General features: G+C 30.4%; 1 protein-coding gene across 5 annotated transcripts in view; it reads left to right on the top strand.

Moving 5' to 3' along the window:
• Window positions 1-22,506, top strand: part of LOC127288896 (anoctamin-8) — a 207,592-nt gene continuing 185,086 nt past the window's right edge. For 2 of the 5 annotated variants that reach the window (XM_051316598.1, XM_051316596.1), the window contains exon 1: window positions 2-303. In XM_051316598.1, coding sequence (XP_051172555.1) covers window positions 129-303 — 175 coding nt within the window. In that variant the 5' untranslated portion in view covers window positions 2-128. Of the gene's footprint in view, window positions 304-18,352; window positions 18,454-22,506 lie in introns of those variants that run through there. The other 3 variants (XM_051316597.1, XM_051316600.1, XM_051316599.1) reach the window with 3 other exon arrangements.

Raw genomic sequence — 22,506 nt, 5'->3', positions numbered from 1 at the left:
GTAGTTTCATGAAGTGATTGAATGTGAGGGACATGAAGGGTGGTCGACAGCAACGCCAAAAGTATTGCCTACTTAGTCGACATAATTTTTTGCTATAAAGGAAAGTTGTCTTTTTAATTTGGGACATCATGTCAGGCGGCGAGGGGTCTTCTACTAATAACGTCCCAACTAATTCGAACGATGAAACTGATAAAACACATGAGTATTCAAATTGTGACAAACATAGAACAACAATGACGATAATGGGTGACGGAACCAGACGAAGAAAGGTCATGCACGCGGCAAAGGAGACCCTTGATAAGGGTGAGTTCAGTTGTAGAAGATTCTAAGAACACAACGTTTAAAATGCAACTGAAATAATTTCAAAAATTTATCAAAATGATACAAAATTATGTTTCTTTTATTTCCAACCTTTATATATATATACATGCATACATATATTTTTTTTTATTATTAAAGATATATATATATATATTTCTATGAACGAAAACATTTAAAAATTTATTGAAAAGTGTTTTAAAAACATTCATCGATCTTCGATGAGTATAACCCATGCAATCGACTTAATAATATATTAATTATTGAAGAAGTAGAATCTTCTTTTATTAAATAATACATCTAATAAAAGCGCGAATATTTTTCATTAAAAAAATATGCTCTATTTAATAATTTAATATTTTGGAAAAAATGTTCTTCATTTAATGTCGCATTTCTCTTAATATAAAAATATAATGAATCAAAATTTGATAATAAATTTAATTTTAAATTAGAAGGTTTCGAACGAATAAAACGATAGCATTCGGACAATTGTTGTTTTAATAAAAGTTTACTCCAACGTTTCGAAATCTAAATGATTTCCTCTTTAGGGAGTCTATCAAATTACAAGAAATTGTCAAATAAACAAATACAATAAACATAAAATAAACTACTATAATAATTAAATTTTCGATAATCTTACCAAAATAAATTAGATGTCAAGTCATAAAGTTAACAGTCATTTGCGGTGTTAAATTAAATAAAATAAAAACAACCCTAACGTTGGAATTTTAAAATTATTAAAAAATTTTTGTTTTGTACCCCAGAAGCAAAATGTTAATTTTTAATTTTTTAAAATTTGATAAGTTATTTATATATTCATAAAATTATTTTTCCTTAATTTTGTAGAGAATTTAAATTATTAGTTTTAATTAAGTGCGTTAAATTAATTTGGATTGAGATATTCTATCAATGATATTTTTAAAAAAACATTTTTTTGGTCATTTTGAGTCTTTGAACAAATATTATATTTGACTAATTCAGTCTTTGTGAATTGTTTTTTAACGCACCACATAATGGTGTTGTCATATTTTTATGCTTATATTTATATTTTATATACTTTTTATACTTATGATTTAAATAATATCAATTTATTATTTAATTTTTTCAATATATCAAAAAACGGTTTTAAGTTTGAAAAAAATATTGGTATGTTATTTTTATAATTCTATATAAAAGATTTTATTCGAAAATGGTCTGGAATTATATTGTACAAATTATAAGTTATATATTATATAGTTATATGTTAAATTATATGTTCTTATATCAATTTCTATATATCAAGTTAACTGTTTAATTTATATCCTTGAATTTGTGGTTGTGCCAACTCGAAACGTAGGCAACTGTGATATTTGTTCAATAAATCAATATGACCAAAAAAGCCGTTTATAATAATTAAACAATAAATAGAACACAAGCTTATTATTTGAATCTTTCTTTTAACTTAAAAGTAAGTATAACATTTTAAAATTTTTTATCTTTTCTTAATTAATTTTAACGAATTAAACTATAAGATTAAAAAATACCTGTGATCGATTTATTTTATTATTATTTTAAGAAAAAAAATTAAATAAACTTTTGCACTTGTGCTGTTTCTGCACAAAAAGAAGTGAAAAATACAAGAAATGTATTACAGAAGAGAATTATTACAGTTGTATTAAATGTTTAGTAATATTTATTAAATATATGTAATTTGGAGAATTTTTAATTAACATTTTATAAATAATACAATTTTTTAAATCTAAAATTTTATGAATTTTTGACATTTTTTAAAACAATTTTGCACAATTCAATATTATTATATGTAATATTAATATATAATTATTATAATTCTAAAATAAATATTGTTTCTGCACGAACGAAAAATTTATTATTTTTTTAGAGTTTGAAGATTTTTAATGGATGTAATATTTTACCATATTGTATAGCTTTATTATTATATTAATTTGAAAATTTTTTCAAAAAAATGGACTTGTGCTGTTTCTGCACCAACGAATTCAAATTCATATTCAATTTAAGATTTTCAGTGCACAAAATTTGTAGGTAGTTCAACTAGCAATCGTAATTTATAAATTTTTTTGTAAAGAACATTTAAGACCAAATTCATTTCAAATCAGACAGGCTTGACTCGGTCCAGACTAAAATTCAATTTGAACCTTAAAATACTATTTATCCAAGAATTTTAGACGATACGTATTTTTTTTAAGCCAAAATTTTTTTTTTAGAAAGATATAAGGATTTTCATTTTTTAAATCTGAAACGTTTTTTATCTAAAATTTAGGAAAAAAAAACTTTAAAGTGTTTTAACTTTTAAAGTAATTGAGATATCTCATTTTATCTTTTTCTTCTTCCTGAAGGAAGCTTTATAGTTCTTTCATTTATAAAATGTTTAAAAATGGTCGAAACAAATTTTTCTCCATATAGAAATATGTGGATCCCTTTTTTATGAACACGATAACTTTAATGATAGAACGTCCAAGCGCCCGTCCTGCCGGAAGGCTTTTTTGGATGGCCCTATATATATGAGGGTGGTAAAAAGGGAACTCAAAATTTTTTTCTGTCACCCTTTCTTATTAAAGTAGACGTAAAAACGAATAAATTCATGCGTTAGACTTTAAAAAAAAAATATTAAACCATGTTTCGAAGCCTTCAAACTTTGCATGTTTGCAACAAGCCAAAAAAACAGTTTTTCGTAAATTCACTGTAAAATCTACAAAACCAATATTTTTTGTTCTAACTACTCTCATTTTCTTCTGAAGCCTTCAAAGAATAAAATGTGATAGTTTATTTTTAAAAAAATTCAGTTTAAATATTTTTTGGATTCGTCAAAAAAACCCTATAAAAACGTCCTTTTTCTTTGAATTTCCTAGCCTAGGGATTTTAATTTACAAACTTTATGTTTACATGCGCTAAAAGCTTGTGTTTTTACCTTTCCAACGATATATTTTACTTTTGGATTATCTGAATCCATGTTAATTTTATAAAGCGATTTCGGAGGGACTCACGTGAGTCTTTTTCATCCTGCCGGAAGGCTGTTGGACGTTCTATCATTAACGAAGGATTTAATTTGGAAGGCTTATTTATCACATTATTATCTCAAAATGGACACAATGAGGAAACAAAATTTTCATGAAATGAACATGAAGGACCCCCCTACTAGTTCGCATTTGAAAAAGCTTTCATTTTTCTTTCCAAATCCGTTGGAAAAATTAAAAAATGTTCAAAAATAAGAAAAAATTTAATTTAATTAACTAATTAACTGAATTTAATTAAATATAATTTGTTCTAATTTAAGAAAAATTACATTTTTCTCTTATAGTACACTGGTTATAAAAAATTTCCTTAATAAAAGTTGTTCCGCTTAAAAAAAAAAATAAAAATGAACGTTGGCATTTTGCGTTTTACAATAAAATTCTAAAAAAATTAATTTAAAGCTCATATTTATTATTTTCTAGTTTCAGTAACAAAAATATGTAATAAATCTTACTGAAAAAGTTGTTTTTTATTTTTTCCCATAGCAACATGTCAATTGTTAATTATTAGTGGTGTGCAAAAAGCTCGAAGCACGAAACTCGATCGAAATTTTTCGAGCTTTTCGTTTTTCGAGTCGAGCATTATTAATTCGAGTTCAATTCGAGCCGAGCTGTATAAAAAACTCGAAAATTTTCGAGTACTTGAATATTTCGAGTACTCGAATAACTTCGATCACTCAAATAAATTTGAGTACTCGAGTGAATACGAGTACTTAAAATAATCGAGCACCCGAAAATAGTCGAATACTTGTGTAAACTGAATTTGAATATTCGATTGTTTGTAAGCTATTTACTATTTTTTTATGAGTTTGTAATTTCAAATATGTAGTCAATCATTTATTTGTTGATTAATTTAGTAATTTTTGCACAACAATAAAAATTGAACGTTTAATATGCTCGAATTCATTCGAGTAGGGGAGACCGAGGAGGAAAGTAACAGAGGAGGAAAGTAACAAAGCTTATAACTTTTAAACAAATTATCGGATAGACATGGTTCACACATATTTTTAGTTAATTTTATTGTTTTTCAAAATGTGCCTTTCGTTATTTTGTAGCCTTATTATCTGTCTTTAAGTTGTGCTTAAACAAACAATTTAACATTTGTGTAGTTTTAACTTTTTTGTTGACATACAAGAAAAAAGCGACCGAGGAGGAAAGTAACACGCTACTTTTCTCCTGTTGTCGATATTGTCCATGTTTTAACTAATGATTGAAGCAAATCGTATTTAATTTTACGAATAACAGAGATTTATTTAAGAAAAACCTGTGATCTAGGTAAGCATAAAATATCTTTAAGAAAAAAAATGAGCTAAATTCATAAAATGTTCGAAATATGTGCTAAATATGTCCCAAATATGTGCCAAATAAGTATAAAGTGTAAGTACACTAAACTTTTATGTGTTCCTAATAAAAATATTTCTAATTAATAATAGTCATTAGTCTAAAGAATTTTACATAATTTTATACTGTTACTTTCCTCCTAGGAGCTTGTTACTTTCCTCCTCGGGGGTGAGGAGGAAAGTAACAGATGAAGAGCTTGCGTAAAAGTTATACTGTGAACTGTCAATTTATTATAAATGTTTAATTCAAACTTTATTTAAAAGGTGAATGTCCAAGCTTTCATTTAATATATTGGACAAATTTATCCGACAAATATTTTTAATGCTAGCATAGAAAAACTGATTTTTGTTAACTTCCTCCTCGGTCTTCCCTACTCGAATATTATAACCGATTAATATTATTTATTTAATATTTTTTTATTTTTTAAATTTATTAACCTTGAGTACTCGAAAATTTCGAGTTCTCGAGTCTAGCTCGGGCTCGACTCGGCTCGAAAAAATTTTGGCACGACTCGACTCGACATTCGAGCTTTTTGCACACCTCTATTAATTATCTTTGCTGATACGGAGGTAAAAATTTATATTCTTCTGTGGATTTAATTAATTAATATAAATTAATAATAATAATTCATATAATATAAAATAAATCATTTATAATAACAATTAATATTCAGTGAATGTTATTTATACTTGATATTAATTAAACAATATTAATTAATATAAAGAAGAAATAAGAAGCTAATAAATTATTATTTATCTAACATTTAAATTGCTTGTTAAGGTGTTAGTATACCACATCTCAGTGACAATAAAAGTTTTAAAACGTGTCTTTTTTGTTAATTCTTAACCAGAAAGTTTCCTTAAAATGAATAAATTAATTTAAAAAAATTAGCACCCTATTCATATAATTTTATTTTATAGTTCTTCCTCTTTCTACCGTATTGCTTGCTTTCCTATTGAAAATCCCCACATGGGACACCACATGGGATCCTATGTCAAAAACTATGTAAAACCCCACTTCCATAAAGGAAACCATATGGTTTCCCATGTAAATCCCCATGGGAAATTAAGACAGGATTTGACACAGAAAAAATTTAAAACGTTTTCCCATGTCACATCCCATGTCAAATACCATGTTAAATACCATGTTAAATCCTTTTTCAATTATTTAGTATAAATTTCCCATATCAATCCCCAAATGAAATCCTTTATCATTTTTTTGAAAAATTTTCCCATGTCAATTCCCATGTCAATCCCCAAGTGAAATCCTTTATCATTATTTTGAAAAATTATCCCTTGTCAAATCCAGTGTCAAATCCTCTTTCGCCCTATTGAATATCCCTACATGGGAAATTAAACACGATTTCATGTGCATTCTTATACATGATTACACATGGATTTGAACATAGGAAATCATATAAGATTTTATGTAGATTCTGAAATTTCAACCTAAGTTTTCTCATGAATTTACATGTAAAAAACAATATAGGATTTCATTCGGGTATTTTCAGTTGGCTGCTTTATGCAGGCGGCAGTTTACAAAAATTAGTAATTATTTAATTAAAATAATATTACTGCAATTCATCTAAAAATAAAATAAAAATTCGCTTTACTTCTGATTTAGCGTCTCAGATTTTATAGTATTCCAGACTGATCTCAACTGTGAGAGAATAATTTTTCACCATCTGGTGGCGTAACTGTGGAACTTTAATGATGATCTACATCTATATTAAAATTTCCTATGTCAAATCCCATGTAAAATCTTTTTTCAATTATTTAGTATAATTTTCCTATATCAATCCCCAAGTGAAATCCTTTATCATTTTTTTGAAAAATTTTCCCATGTCAAATCCTTTTTCAATTTTTTAGTATAATTTTCCCATATCAATCCCCAAGTGAAATCCTTTATCATTTTTTTGAAAAATTTTCCAATGTCAACCTCTAAGTGAAAAACTTTATCATTTTTTTTAATATGGTTTCCTATGTGGGGATTTCCAATAGGGCGAAAAAGGATTTATTTAGATGTAAACTTTCGATTTGTAAAGTTTTTATCCGGTATGAAATGAGATGAGCGAATATTTTACTTTTTGTTCTCGTTCGAACCTTGCCAGACAATAAAACGGAGAACAGCTTCTTTAAAGGGCTGCAGACGTGCTTTGCCCCAGCCCAGGACTGCCAGAAGTTCATTTTCACCTTTGTTTATATATAAACTTTCGATTTTTATAGGTTTTAATCGGTATGAAATTAGATTGACTTTTTTAATTTTTTGATGGTTTAACCCATTGCCAGACGTGATTTATCCCAGCCAAGGACTGCCTGACGTGCATTTTTACCATTGTTTAGATCCCTATTGAAAATCCCTGTACAAGATCTTGTACAAGAAAATGTACATGTTCAGCAGCTGAACTTGTACCAGTTCTGGTGCGGAAAATGTACATTTTCTTGCACCAGAATTTGGAACAAGTTCTTTTATCAGAACTTGTACAAGAAAATTTATTTAATATTTGTATACAAGAAAATGTAGGTGTTCTTGTACATATTCTTGTGCAGGTTCATGTACATTTTCTTGCATTAGATTTTGTACTTTAAAAGCTTTAGTTTTAGTGATTCTAAATTAATAAAATCTCAAATTTTGTTGAAAAAAAATTTTTTGTTTAAATGAACTTGTACAAGAACATGAACGGTTTCATGTGTAAGTAATTGTACATGAACCTGCATAAGAATATTTACAAGAACATGTATATTTTCTTGTATAAAAATATTATATATATGTTTTGTACAAGATCTTGCACACGATCTTGTAACAAGATCTAATAAAAGAACTTGTTCCAAATTCTGGTACAAGAAAATATAAATTTTCCGCACCAGATCTGGTACAAGTTCAGCTGCTGAACATGTACATTTTCTTGAACAAGATCTTGTACATAAATTTTCAATAGGGATGTGAACTTTCTATTTTTATAGGTTTTAATAGGTATGAAATAAGAAAAAGTTATATTAATTTTCATCTTTTCACCCCTGTATTGCCACCCCCTGCCCCTGCCCCAGAGGCGGGCTGCCAGCCATGCGTTTCTGTCATTTACATGTTTTGAGTAAACTATAGCCCAATTTTCAGCCGGTATGAAATGAGAAGGTCTATTTGGTCGCTAGCTCCAGGACTATAAAAGATATAAAGTTTAAAAAAGTGAAAAAATATATATTAATAAATAAAATATTGTGATACACATTTGTGATACTTTTTTTATTGAAAAGTAAAATATTATGTCCAATATGTAAAAAAGTTGTTGACGTTGTGATGAAGCTGATGTTTACAGAAAAGGTGTAGTGCGTTGCTTATTCTTGTCGGCCAGCATGTCAACCAGTACTTTATTTATTTAAAGATATTAAAATTTATTTATTGTAATAAAAAATATAAAAATAGAGGCTTCTGAAATGCAGGAAATATATTTTTAATATAATAACTAAAATTTAATATCTTTAAAATAAAGTACTGGTTGACATTCCGGATTACAACAATAAGCAATATTTTATTCAATAACCCAAGAAGCACGTAATATATCCTCAATATCAAGGTAATATTAAACGTGAGATTCGTAATATAACGCTGTAATATTACAGTAATCTTACAGTGATCTTAAAATGTCCGCCTCAAGGTAATATTACCGGGAATATTACTGTAATATTAACGGTAATATTACAGTAATATTAACGGTAATATTACAGTAATATTACAGACTGATTTGAGTTATTCATAAAGCATAAGAAACGTAAATATATTATAAGTCAATTTGGCTTTTTGGTAAAACTCTGGACTCGTGTGCTTTGAGTTCGGGGTTCGATTCCCTGGATGGGTAGATTTTTTTCGTAAAGAAATGTTCCTATAATATTACTGTAATATTCTCTTGTAATATTACCTTAATATTACGGTATAATATTACTGCAATATTACTGTAATATTACCTTAATATTAGCGCCTAATATTACAGTAACATTACCGGTAACCCTGTGGGCAAAAAACCATGTTCGTTCTAAAAACGTTTTAAGAACGTCCAATAAATAATGTTCTGGAACATTATTTGAACATCCATGTTCTTAAAATGTTCCAGAACATTATTTGGCGGACATGAAACGTTCTAAGAACGTCCTTAAAACGTTTTTAGAACGAACATGGTTTTTTGCCCACAGGGAATATTACCTTGAGCCGGACATTTTAAGATCACTGTAAGATTACTGTAATATTACAACGTTATATTACGAATCTTACATGTAATATTACCTTGATATTGAGGTTATATTACGTGCTTCTTGGGAAAAAGTAACAATTTTGAAAAGAATTTGCTCTCCCATTGATATAATTGAATATTATATATTTAAAAGTAGTGAAAATAATTGTTGTGGTACCCCTTAAACAAAAAAAAATTGTAGAGATAAAATTTAAAATATTATAAACAAATAAAGTTAACAAACAATGAAAGTTACAACAAATTGTAAATTCAGATAATTTCTTCGATGGATTTTGATGAAAAACATTACTTGGCATTTACTCGACCAACCAAAATGGCAAACGACTTTTTGAAAAATCAAACCAATCCGCATGAAAATCGTTACTTTGAGAGTTATTGGGGTCGCTTATTACGAATCCGATGGCGGTTTTTCAAAATTAAAAATGACGTAGGGGAGACCGAGGAGGAAAGTAACAAAAATCAGTTTTTTTATGCTAGCATTAAATATATTTGTCGGATAAATTTGTCCAATATATTAAATGAAAGCTTGGACATTCACCTTTTAAATAAAAGAGCATCGGCAAGCCCCATGCAAAAAATGCCCCTATTTCGTACCTCGAATTTTGAAACTTTTTTTATGCCAAATGGTTACATATGATGACCCAATAATCCCTGCAAAATTTCAAGATGAGCATGTGCCCCCTTTCCGAAATACAGGGGGTCAAAGGGGGCCATGTCCAAAATTAGAATATGCAATATATTCGAATAATAATGTTAAAAAAAATTAGACCAAATGGTTCCCTTAAGATTTTCGTCTGCTGATTACGAATCTAAAGTCCGTTTTTAAAAATTCAAAATGGCGGATCCAATATGGCGGACGACATTTTTAAAAATCGATCCAATTGACGTGATAATCGTTACTCGGGGGGTTTTGGGGTCTGCTGATTACGAATCTAAAGTCCGTTTTTAAAAATTCAAAATGGCGGATCCAATATGGCGGACGACATTTTTAACAATCGATCCAATTGACGTGAAAATCGTTACTCACCGGTTTTTGGGGTCTCTGATTACGAATATGATGTCCGTTTTTAAACATTCAAAATGGCGGATCCAATATGGCGGACATCATATTCGTAATCAGCGATCCCAAAAACCCCCGAGTAACAAGTTTTAAGTCAATTGGATCGATTGTTAAAAATATCGTCCGCCATTTTGAATTTTGAAAAATGGACATCATATTCGTAATCAGAGACCCCAAAACCCCCCGAGTAACGATTATCACGTTAATTGGATCGATTTTTAAAAATGTCGTCCGCCATATTGGATCCGCCATTTTGAATTTTTAAAAACGGACTTTAGATTCGTAATCAGCAGACGAAAATCTTAAGGGAACCATTTGGTCTAATTTTTTTTAACATTATTATTCGAATATATTGCATATTCTAATTTTGGACATGGCCCCCTTTGACCCCCTGTATTTCGGAAAGGGGGCACATGCTCATCTTGAAATTTTGCAGGGATTATTGGGTCATCATATGTAACCATTTGGCATAAAAAAAGTTTCAAAATTCGAGGTACGAAAAAGGGGCACTTTTTGCCGGGGCTCTTTGAATTAAACATTTATAATAAATTGACAGTTCACAGTATAACTTTTACGCAAGCTCTTCATCTGTTACTTTCCTCCTCACCCCCGAGGAGGAAAGTAACAAGCTCCTAGGAGGAAAGTAACAGTATAAAATTATGTAAAATTCTTTAGACTAATGACTATTATTAATTAGAAATATTTTTATTAGGAACACATAAAAGTTTAAGTACACTTTATACTTATTTGGCACATATTTCGAACATTTTATCCCCCACATCTCACTTCCCACATTTTACATCCCACTTCCCAAATCCCACATCTCACTTCCTACATTTTACATCCCACTTCCCACATCCCACTTCCCATATTTCACATCTCACTTCCCATATTTCATATCCCACTTCCCATATTTCACATACCACATCCCACTTCCCATATTTCACATTCCACATCTCACTTCCCACATTTTACATCCCACTTCCCAAATCCCACATCTCACTTCCTACATTTTACATCCCACTTCCCACATTTTACATCCCACATCCCACTTCCCATATTTCACATCTCACTTCCCATATTTCATATCCCACTTCCCATATTTCACATACCACATCCCACTTCCCATATTTCACATCTCACTTCCCATATTTCATATCCCACTTCCCATATTTCACATACCACATCCCACTTCCCATATTTCACATTCCACATCTCACTTCCCACATTTCACACCCCACTTCTCACATTTCACTTTTCACATCTCACATTGTACATTACACTTTTCTTATCACGCTTCCCACCTTTTATATCCCACTTCTCACATCTCTCCCATTTCCCACAAGATGTTGGATGTGGAAAGTGGTATGTAAAATGTTGGAAGTGAGAAGTGGGATGTAAAATGTGGGAAGTGAGATGTGGGAATTGAGAAGTGGGATGTAAAATGTAGGAAGTGAGATGTGGGATGTAAAATGTGGGAAGTGAGATGTGGGAAGTGGGATGTAAAATGTGGGAAGTGAGAAGTGGGATGTAAAATGTGGGAAGTGGGATGTAAAATGTGAGAAGTGGGAAAGTTACGTAATCGACCCCCTGATTTCAAAGTGTTAAATTTTTGTTGAATTAAAATACCCAGAATTAATAAATGTTATTTATCATTGAAACTGAAGCTTTAAGAGTTTCTATTTATTTATTACCAAAAATTCTAATAAAAAGATGATTAATTAATATTTAGTCACATTATACCTATAGAAATGAAAGAGGAGGGGATATGGATAGGAAAGTGAATTTGAAAATCTGTCCGTAAAGCCTTATAAAAGTTGCAAAACGTCTCAGTCTCGTAATTTTAAAATGCAATGTTTTTTAGTATGATTTTTTAAGTGATCCACCACTGGAGCAATCTATAACCATGACTGGTGCAAATAGTGATCCAGAATAGGATCATTGACAAATTATCTTTGATGGAGCATTAAAGTAAACGTAGGTGTCAAAATTAAGTCTAACCTTGAAGGAAATGTCTATTGGAACTATCTGGTCCATAATACTATAAAGAATAACCTCGAATTTGTCTAAAAACAACCTATACAGAACTTCAAAGTCAAAATAAGAAAGTTAAGGGGCTTAACTGATCCACGACTGGTGCAGTTACCCTACGAAAATTTTAACAATTTTTTATATTTTCCATAAACAAAATTTGCAATTTCCATTTATAAAGCTAACTCTCTTTTTCCATTTCTATACATGTATCCCATTTTTCCATTTTATATTTCCCATTGCCATATATATCCCATTTTTTTATTATATATTTCCCATTTTCATATATTTAATCCCATTATCTCTTACTTCATTTTTTTGACCAAAAATTTTAATTTCCAAAACCACCATAAAAAATGTATCACCACAATCACACAATTTTTATAAATATGTATATAGAAAATTATTATAATATTCACTGTGTAAAGAAAAAATATTATAAACAAGCTTCACTTTTCCTTAATCCTATTTACATTTTTTATTTACAATACAATTAATTCACAAATTTTCAAAAAACACAGCTTACTTTACAAAATATTGTATTCACTGTTATAGTCACAAAAAACAATAATTTAAAAATACAACTCACTTAACAATACTGTATACTTACTATTATAGTCAAAAATTTAATTAATTCACTTTTGAATGTCAATACTTTACACTTATTAAACAAAATTAATAAATAATATCACAAAATTAGTACATTTCAAAAAACACAACTCACTTCACAAAACTGAATATTTATTGTAATAAATTTAAAAAAACACAACTCACTTAACAAAACTGAATATTTATTGTAATAGTCACAAATTTTATTAAATCGCGTTTGCTTGATAATTATTACCGTATATGTAATTTTTTTCCGCACTTAAGTTGAATTTCGTGCCTCAAGGAAGCAGACTACAACATGGCTAACTTGAGCATACCACCTTCTTTATTATAGAATCAATACTACTAAATACTATTACCTCTCACTCGCACTTACCAATGATAGCAGATATATATATATATATATATATACACACACGCGTATAATATTCAAAGTATACAATACTACAGATAATATGAACCCTTTGTACAATAGGGCCTTTGTTAATGGCAGTAAACTTTGAGGACTCAGGTAATGATTTCTTTCTCCTTCTAGCCCAAAGTGATATAAGAATGTCTTTTTCTGAAAATCTTACTCTCTTTGGTTTTTTGGCATATAAATAACCGATTTAACGCTAGCCTTTTCTCCCTCTATCAAGGAAGAATAACATAAGAACTTCTTCCGAAACAAGTTTACATAAGAATGTCTTCTTCTACCTAATTTGCATATCTACTCGTTTCATAATAAGGATAAGCTTTGTTACTTTCCTCCTCTGTTACTTTCCTCCTCGGTCTCCCCTACAATTACAACGATATAAAATTTTTTGCAAATATTTTTAAATTATTGAAAATTAATTTTAATTAATAGAGTATTTACTGTATAATCATTATGTAATTTTAGAGTTTTTACATAATGTTTTATATCATTGGAATCGTTAAAATCTATAAATTACAAATATAACATTTAAAAAAATATTTATTTAAATTTAAATAATTTTCTATTTTGCATTAAAAAGTCATAATACCTGATGGACCCTCGAAAGGACCCTTCTATTGGAAAAAGGGAATATATAAAAAAATGTAAATTGTAGTAGGTAAAAGTAAATAAGCGGTTTGAAAAAAATAAAAAAAATTCTCCTGAGGAATTCAAATACATATGTATTTAAAAATTTTTCATAGAAATTAACTATTTAATTTTTTAATTTTTAACTATTTATAGAATTTTTTTGGATGTCTAGAATCCTGAAAAATTGAATCTTCCAAATATCTCATTTTCATATCAATAATACCAAAAATATAGAAAATTTTTTTTTTCAAATTTAATGGCTTTCTTAACATAATAGAGTTATATGGTGGATTTGGGTGGCCTTGGTACCTATCTTGGAACCCATTTTACAAAAAAATAAAACGTAGTGAGAAATAGTCACTTTTTAGAAAACGTCAGGCCCATAAAAACTGTTTAAGTCAGAATTAGTCAGCAGCATCACAAAACATAAAAATAGTCTCAAAACGTCAGGATTTCTGACGTTTTGAGACTGATTCCTGATTTTATTTTTAGCAGGGTCAATATCTATTAGAGGCAGCAAATTGGGGGTATACCACTTCTTCGCTAGAATATAATGTATTCACATTTTTAAAAAATTATCTCGAACAATTGGTCCAAGAATACAATAAATATGTGGAATATTCCTTTAGATATTTATTCGCCCACACAGCACCCAAAATTCCCTGAAACTTGATAGAAACTCATATGGCGAGGTTAGGAAACTTCAGTGGCAAGGTTCATACAATTTTTGTGTCGATGTTTAAATGTCCACATAAAAAGAATATTTACACGAAACTTTGAGGAAATATTGTACTGTAAATATTCACGTGCAATGTTCAGTTAATGAAGTGTTAATATTCACCTATACTTATTACCCTATTGAAAATCCCCACATGGGAAACCACATGGGATCCCATTTAAATTGGGACAGGAATTGGCATAGGAAAATATGAAAAAAATGTTCCTCATTTCCCATGTCATTTCCTATATCAAATCCCACGTCAAATATCATGTTAAATACCATGTTAAATACTAATTGAGATCCTTTATCATTTTTTTGAAAATTTTTCCCATGTCAAACCCCATGTCATTTCCCAAGTAAAAACCTTTATCATTTTTTTGAAAAATTTTCCAATGTCATTTCCCATGTGAAATCCTTTATCATTTTTTTGAAAAATTTTCCCATGTCAAATCCTCTTTCGCCTTATCGAAAATACCCACATGGGAAAGCATATAAAAATCCACATGGGAAACCATATGGAAATCCACATGGGACACCATATGGGAATCCACATGGGAAATGGAATACGATTTCATGTGCATTTTTCCAAATGATAAAACAAATAGATTTAAGCATAGGAAATCATATAAGATTTCATATAGATTCTGAAATCTCAACCTAAGATTTCACATGGATTTACATATAGGAAACGATATAGGATTTTATTCGGGAATTTTTTAGTTGGCTGCTTTATGCAGATGGCAGTTTAAAAAAAAATTAATTATTTGATCAAATATCAAATAATAATAATAATGCAACTCATCTGAAAATAAAAAAAAGTTTACTTCACTTCTGCATTAGAGTCTCAGCTTTTATAGTATTCCAGACTGATCTCAACTGTGAGAGAAAATATTTTCACCACCCTATTGAAAAAAACACGTATAATTGTACGTATAATAATACGTATAATTATACGTATAATAATACGTATAATTAATTATACGTATAATAATACGTATAATTATACGTATTATTATACGTATAATTATAATTCTATTAAAACTAGAATAATAGAATAGAATAGATTAATTAGTAGCAAAATTGCGCTGAAAATTTTTAGAAATTTTAAAATGCAAATTAAATTTCACGAAAAAAAATATCGTCGAATGTCAATTGAAGCAGTCATCCATCCAAGTACTAACCGCGTCCAACGTTGCTTAACTTCCGTGATCTGATGAGAACTTGTTCCTTCGCCTTGGTGTTTCCGCTGTCTTGTCTTGATTAATAACTTTGTCGTATAAGTATTGTATCGCACCTAACCTCACTTTTAGTGATACTTATACGACAAAGTTATTAATCAAGACAAGACAGCGGAAACACCAAGGCGAAGGAACAAGTTTTCATCAGATCACAGAAGTTAAGCAACGTTGGACGCGGTTAGTACTTGGATGGGTGACTGCTTGAATTGACATTCGACGATATTTTTTTCGTGAAATTTAATTTGCATTTTAAAATTTCTAAAAATTTTCAGCGCATTTTTGCTACTAATTATTCTTGAAACTTTTCGACAATTTTGCTTAGCATGTTTGCAGAAAGTTTTTGCTGCAAACTTGCCAAGGGAGGACATTTCAATATTTGACACAAGTTTGCTGCAAACTTACCTTACAAACTTTCAAACCTTGCACTGCAAACTTGCAGCAAACCTGCTGCAAGTTTCCGTGCTATTTGGGGGTATATATTAATAAACAAAAATATATCCCTATTGAAAAAAACACGTACAATTATACGAATAATTATACGTACAATTATACGTATTATTATACGTATAATTATACGTGTTTTTTTTCAATAGGGTACCTTTGGAGGAGCTCATTCCATTTCAGAGGCTCAACAAGTAGTTGATCAAGTCAATAACTTGTGCATGGCGGGCGGATTCCCTTTTCAAAAATGGGCAAGCAATGAGCCGACTATCCTAAAAAACCTACCTGATGATAAGAAGCTGCCTTCAACCACTAAATGCATTAATCAGTCGACATTGATTCACGCCCTTGGTATGAATTGGAATCCCTCAACAGATACCTTCCACTTGACGTCTGCAGTACCATCTCAATCTAAGGTGACGAAAAGGACAACCTTATCAACAATCGCAAAACTCTATGATCCTCTTGGACTATTAGCACCCATAGTTATCACCGCTAAGCTGTTTATTCAAGATCTCTGGACAATTAAATTAGATTGGGATGATCAACTTTCCTCTCACCTGGTCGAAAAATGGAATGTATTTATACAGCAACTAGAAGCAATCAACACTCTCTCATTTCCACAATGGATCGGCATCACATCAACAACATCTGCTGAAATTCACGCCTTTTGTGATGCATCACAATACGCTTTAGCTGCAGTTGTTTATCTCCGCACTGTTGATTTAAATGGACAAGTCAACACCTCTCTTATCTGCGTAAAAACGAAAGTTGCTCCTATTAAACGTCTCACAATTTCTCGCCTGGAATTGTCTGCTGTTGTTTTAGGATCAAGATTAGTGAATCATGTTCAAAAGGTGTTGGATCTCGAGAAAATGCAAGTTCATCTTTGAACCGATTCTGCAATCACCTATACTTGGATAAATAATCATCCTTCTCGATGCAATGGAAAGACTTTATTCACAACCGAGTATGCTTCATCCAGGAAACTTTACCATCAGCAAAATTGCACTTCATACCTGGAAAGGAAAATCCCGATGACTTTGCTACTCGAGGCTTCACTCCAAATCAGCTGTATGAGAACTCTAGCTAGTGGACTGGTCCAGAATGGCTACGACAATCTTCTGACTCATGGCCCAGCCAATTTTCACTACCCACAACAACTGAAAATTTGGAAGAACGTCCAATTTCAACAAATGTAACCACTCCTCTAGCTTCAAATCAGGAAGGAGAATCAACATTTAATCTACTCAAAAAATATTCATTAACCACACAAGAGTTAAAAGATGCAAAACAATTCTGGTCCACCTGCGTGCAACAAAATGCATTTTCCAAGGAAATTAAGATGCTGACGAGCGAAGAATCCTTTCCATCATCACATCATCTCGCACGATTGACTCCATTCATCAACTCTCAAAGACTCATGAGATTAGGAGGAAGACTAAATTCATCCTTTCTCTCATTCAACTCAAAACACCCCATCATTTTGCCGAAATATTCACCACTGTCCCACTTCATCATGTTAGACGCTCATCAACGTACTCTTCATGGAGGAACACAAAAAACGTAATCATTCATCAGGGATCAATTCTGGATATTAGGAGGGCGTTCTCCAGTGAACTCGTTTATCTGGAAATGTGTTAAGTGTGCCAGATATCGCAAAATCCAATTACAACAATTAATGGGATAACTTCCTGCTGAACGAGTAACACCGTCACGGCCATTTTTCCATTCTGGTGTTAATTATGCCGGGCCGCTGCTGCTGAAAACCTGGAAGTGACGAGCAGCTCGCACATACATACATACTTTGCGCTCTACTTTCCTCGTCGATTAAGGAACTTGGAGTGATGGCATCACTCCTTGCAAAGGATGGAACGAAGTGGTCATTCATTCCACCTGCTGCTCCTCACTTTGGTAGACATTGGGAAGCTGGTGTCCGATCTGTGGTGTCCTCAACTCACGACCGTTCTCTCCTCTCACGGACGACCCTGACGACATCAACGCCCTTACACCAGGGCACTTCCTCATGGGCGGACCACTGACGACCATCCCTGAGCCTAACCTCGAAACCATAAAAACAGCAAGGCTATCACGGTGGCAACTTCTTCGGCAGATGATGGACAACTTCTGGAATAGGTGGTCTAAAGAATGTCTTCAACGCTATCAGACTACAAGCAAATGGAGTCAACCTACTGACTCCATTAAACCTGGCTGCTTGGTTCTCATAATTGACGAATGGTATCCTCCATCAAAGTGGCCACTCGGCCGCGTTCTGAAATCTCATCCAGGGAAGGATAGCCTGTCCAGATGGCCTGTGAAAACTCAACTCTCAACTTTCAAACCACCGATTACAAAACTATGTTTATAACCTGTAAAGGTAAAATCCTTATGAAATTTTCGCCAATTAAATTGACGAAGGCGGGCAGAAATGTTTAAATCTTTGAAAGCAAGTTAAAAAGTTTCTTAAAAATAATTTTCTCACGATTTATTTTGATAATTTTAATATTTTAAACTTTCCCTTTTTTTCATCTTTTGTCAAAAAGTCTGCATTGCCTGCGCTCGACCAAAAGATAGCATAGCGGGTGAAATCTCACCCGCTCGTGAAAACCTTTAACCAATATTAAAAATAACTTGGTAAATTTCCACAGAATTTTTCATTCCACCACTCCTTTTTTGGGACTTCAAGCATCCTGAGACAGGGCAAGACCCTTTTTCCCTTTTTTACCCGAGTCAGTACGCATCCGCACCGCAAATTCTAAAGAAGCACGCGCGTTTTCCTTAAAGAACCTCGCGCTCGCCTTTAAGACATCCCTGTGGGCAAAAAACCATGTTCGTTCTAAAAACGTTTTAAGGACGTTCTTAGAACGTTTCATGTCCGGCAAATAATGTTCTGGAACATTTTAAGAACATGGATGTTCAAATAATGTTCCAGAACATTATTTGGTGGACATGTTCTTGAACAAGTTCAGTATCCGGAATTGAGACATGTTTTTGTATCAGAACTTGTACAAGCTCCTGGACAAGAAAATGTATATGTTTTTGTACATATTTTTTGTGCAGGTTTCATGTACAAGTACTTTTACATGAAACGTGTATGTTCTTGTACAAGAACATTTGTTTAAAAATGATTTTGAAAAAAATTTGAAATTTTATTAAGTTATAATTATTAAGACTCTTCACTTATGCATGCTAAAAATTCTTGCGCAGCTGTAAAGGCTAAAGAAAATTATTGCGGAGCCTTTAAAGTTTTTAATTTTTAATTTAAAAAATATAAATGAACATGTGCAAGAACATGTTCCACATCTGGTACAAGAAAATGTACATGAAACCTGCACAAAAAATATGTACAAGAACTAGTACATTTTCTTGTACAAGTATATTTTCTTGTCCAGGATCTTGTACAAATTCTGGTACAAAAACATATCTCAATTCTGGATGCTGAACTTGTTAAAGAACACGTACAAGAAAATGTACAAGAACTTATACATTTTCTTGTACAAGTTTTTTCAGCCGGGTCACTATTTTTGAAAGTCATTAACTTTCTTGGAGAAAAATGAAAAAATATGGGGTTTCGAAAATTATTTAAATAGACACTAAATATACATTGACTGAAAATTTCACGTTGGTCCCAATGCTATTTTCCATGATAAAGCAGATTAAAAGTTTCTTATTTTTTAGGCTATATTGACAAGAGTTTTAAATCGATGTGAAGGTTGTTCACTAGTGTCGACAAAGTTCACATCGATTTAAAACTTTTAAAACCCATGTCTATATAGCCTAAAAAATACGAAATTTTTAATCCGCTTTATCTTCAAAAATAGATTTGGGACCAACGCGAAATTTTCAGTAAATGTATATTTAGTGTCTCTTTAAATAATTTTCGAAACTCCATATTTTTTCATTTTTCTCCAAGAAAGTTATTGACTTTCAAAAATAGTGAAAATGAACAAAGTAGCTATTTTATTTAAAAAATTTTTTATACTTATAAAGAAAAAAGAAGAAAAGTGCAAAAAAAAAAATTCTAAAAGTTTATGGCAAGAAATTCATATTTGGTAAGTTTTTATTTAATTTAATGTTTCCTATTTTTTATAATCAATATAAAAATCGGTAAATTATGTTATTTGACAGGTGCACTTGAAAATCGTATTTTATATATTATTTCACGTCTTTAAATAATTATATCAATTGATAATGCTAAATTTATTCATTCTTAGTAAATTCCAATAATTTATTTTTATGGTAAATTCTATGTTTTTTTGCATATTTTCTAATAGCTAAAAAATTGACAGTTTTCAGCACCTCATTTACTTTAATTTCATATTTCACAATAGGTATGTAATTAAATTTTTAATAAAATTCTTTTCATTTCGTGATCTTTGATAACTTCAAAATCATTCCTGTAAAATATTATAATTTTTAAAAATTAGTCAGCAACGACTTCAGTCGAAATATAATGGTTTGACCCAAACATAGTTATTTATGATACAAGTGCGTAAAGTGAGTGATTATACGACTGTGACGTTTGCAGCACGAGGGGAAGCCGAGTGATGCAAATTACACGAGTATAATCATATTTACGCACGTGTATAATATTTTTTGCAACACCTACTTCTAAAGTTAAGTACCTATTATGAAGAATTCCAACTCTCTATTAGAATAATTTCGATTGTATAGAATTAAATAAATCAATCGAAGTTCAGGAAAAATATCATTAAGCAGGAGTGTATAAATTTAAAAGTAAAGTTCGTTTTTTAATTTTGTGGTTTTGTATGGTCTAAAAAAATCCTTATATTATGTGAGAGAAATTTCGGTGCGTAAAGTAAATTTCTGAGCGTAGAGTAATATTTCAGTGCGTAAAGTAAATTTCAGTGCGTAAAGTAAATCACTTTACACACCGTTTGAAAAAGAGCTTCTTTACACACACTGTTTTGTGTGTAAAATTTAACTTTAGAGGTTAGTTAATTTAATGATGAATTTATCACTTGGTGTAATGAATAGTAATGGAATAAAATTATCAATCAATCCAAGTCAAAATGGTCAATAAAATAAGAAATTATTTTTGACGTTTCGACAGCACTGCTGTCCTCATCAGAAACTAAAATGTTTATTAAAATTAATATATGTTAACAGAATGTAAAAACAATATTAAATTAAAAAAAATACTAGATTTAAAATTTACCGAAAAAAATTGTCTAAACTATAAAATTGTCATTATGATGATAAGACGTGAGAAGACAAACTTAACACAAATCAATAATTTTACAATAGTATATAAAGTACATTGACAGTTCAATGAACTTATAATGAAAATATTTAAACAAAATGCGAGTGCGAGTGTATACGAAAAGAGAGTGATCAATGAATTCATAATAAGGTGAAAAATTTACTATAAACTAAATTAAACAATATTGTGAAATTTATTTGAAAAAATGTTTTTATAATATTGGCTTAGATTTTTTATATCATCTTTTTTATTTAAAGGTTTATTTTGTAATCCTATGTGTATCATTTCAGAGATCAGTCTCTTTCGCCAAATAGGTTTATTGTCAAGAATGAAAATATCATCCCAGTCAAATTCATGTTTTAAATCTCGCTTATGTGTCGCAATAACATTTGTTTTTGAGGCCATGTGCTCATCAATAGTTAAAATGTTGCTCTCTAGTAACAAGTTTGATGTTTTGTAAAAAATATTTTCTGAAAATGGTAAAAAAATTTTTTTGACTCTACTTAAATACAAATCCATATTGGTACGTTGTTGATTTGATTTGATAATATAAAGACTTTTTTTATATGTTTAAAAATAAAATCATATGGATATCCATTGTTAAGCAATAATTTCTTAACAATTTTTAGATTTTTTTCATGAAAACAAGAATTTGAAAGTTTAATTGCCCTATCTGTCAAATTGTAAATTATAGTAATTTTTTGAGAAATTGGATGTTTTGAATGAAAATTTAAAAAACGTCCAGAAAAGGTAGGTTTCATGAACCAATCAGTGATTAAAATGTCATTTCGTTTTATGATAAGTACATCAAGAAAATTTATAGAATTATTATTCTCAATCTCATGTGTGAATTTCAGACGTTCGTTATAATTATTGAAGGAAAATAAAATTTCATCAATTTTATTCTAAGGAATACAAGTAAAAATATCATCAACATAACGATAATAGAAAAGTGGTGTGAAAGATAAATCATTCAAGCAAGTCTCCTCAAGGTCACACATTACAATATCCGCAAAAAATCCTGATATAGGTGGACCCATCGGAGTTCCGTAAATTTGTTTTTAAAATTTGTTATTGAATTAAAAAACAGTGTTATCAAAAAGATAACTCTAAAGCATTACTTAAGAGGTTAGTGTTGCAAAAAATATTTTACTAATATTTAAACTCGCTGTGACGTGTCAAAAATGTCACGTCACAATTGACACA

The sequence above is a fragment of the Leptopilina boulardi genome, unplaced genomic scaffold (genome assembly GCF_019393585.1).
Source record: "Leptopilina boulardi isolate dan_hultmark-lab unplaced genomic scaffold, ZJU_Lbou_2.1 LbouV2_397, whole genome shotgun sequence".
Lineage (NCBI taxonomy): Eukaryota > Metazoa > Arthropoda > Insecta > Hymenoptera > Figitidae > Leptopilina > Leptopilina boulardi.
Note: the sequence above shows the minus strand (reverse complement) of the source record. Positions and strands in the feature narration are given on the sequence as shown.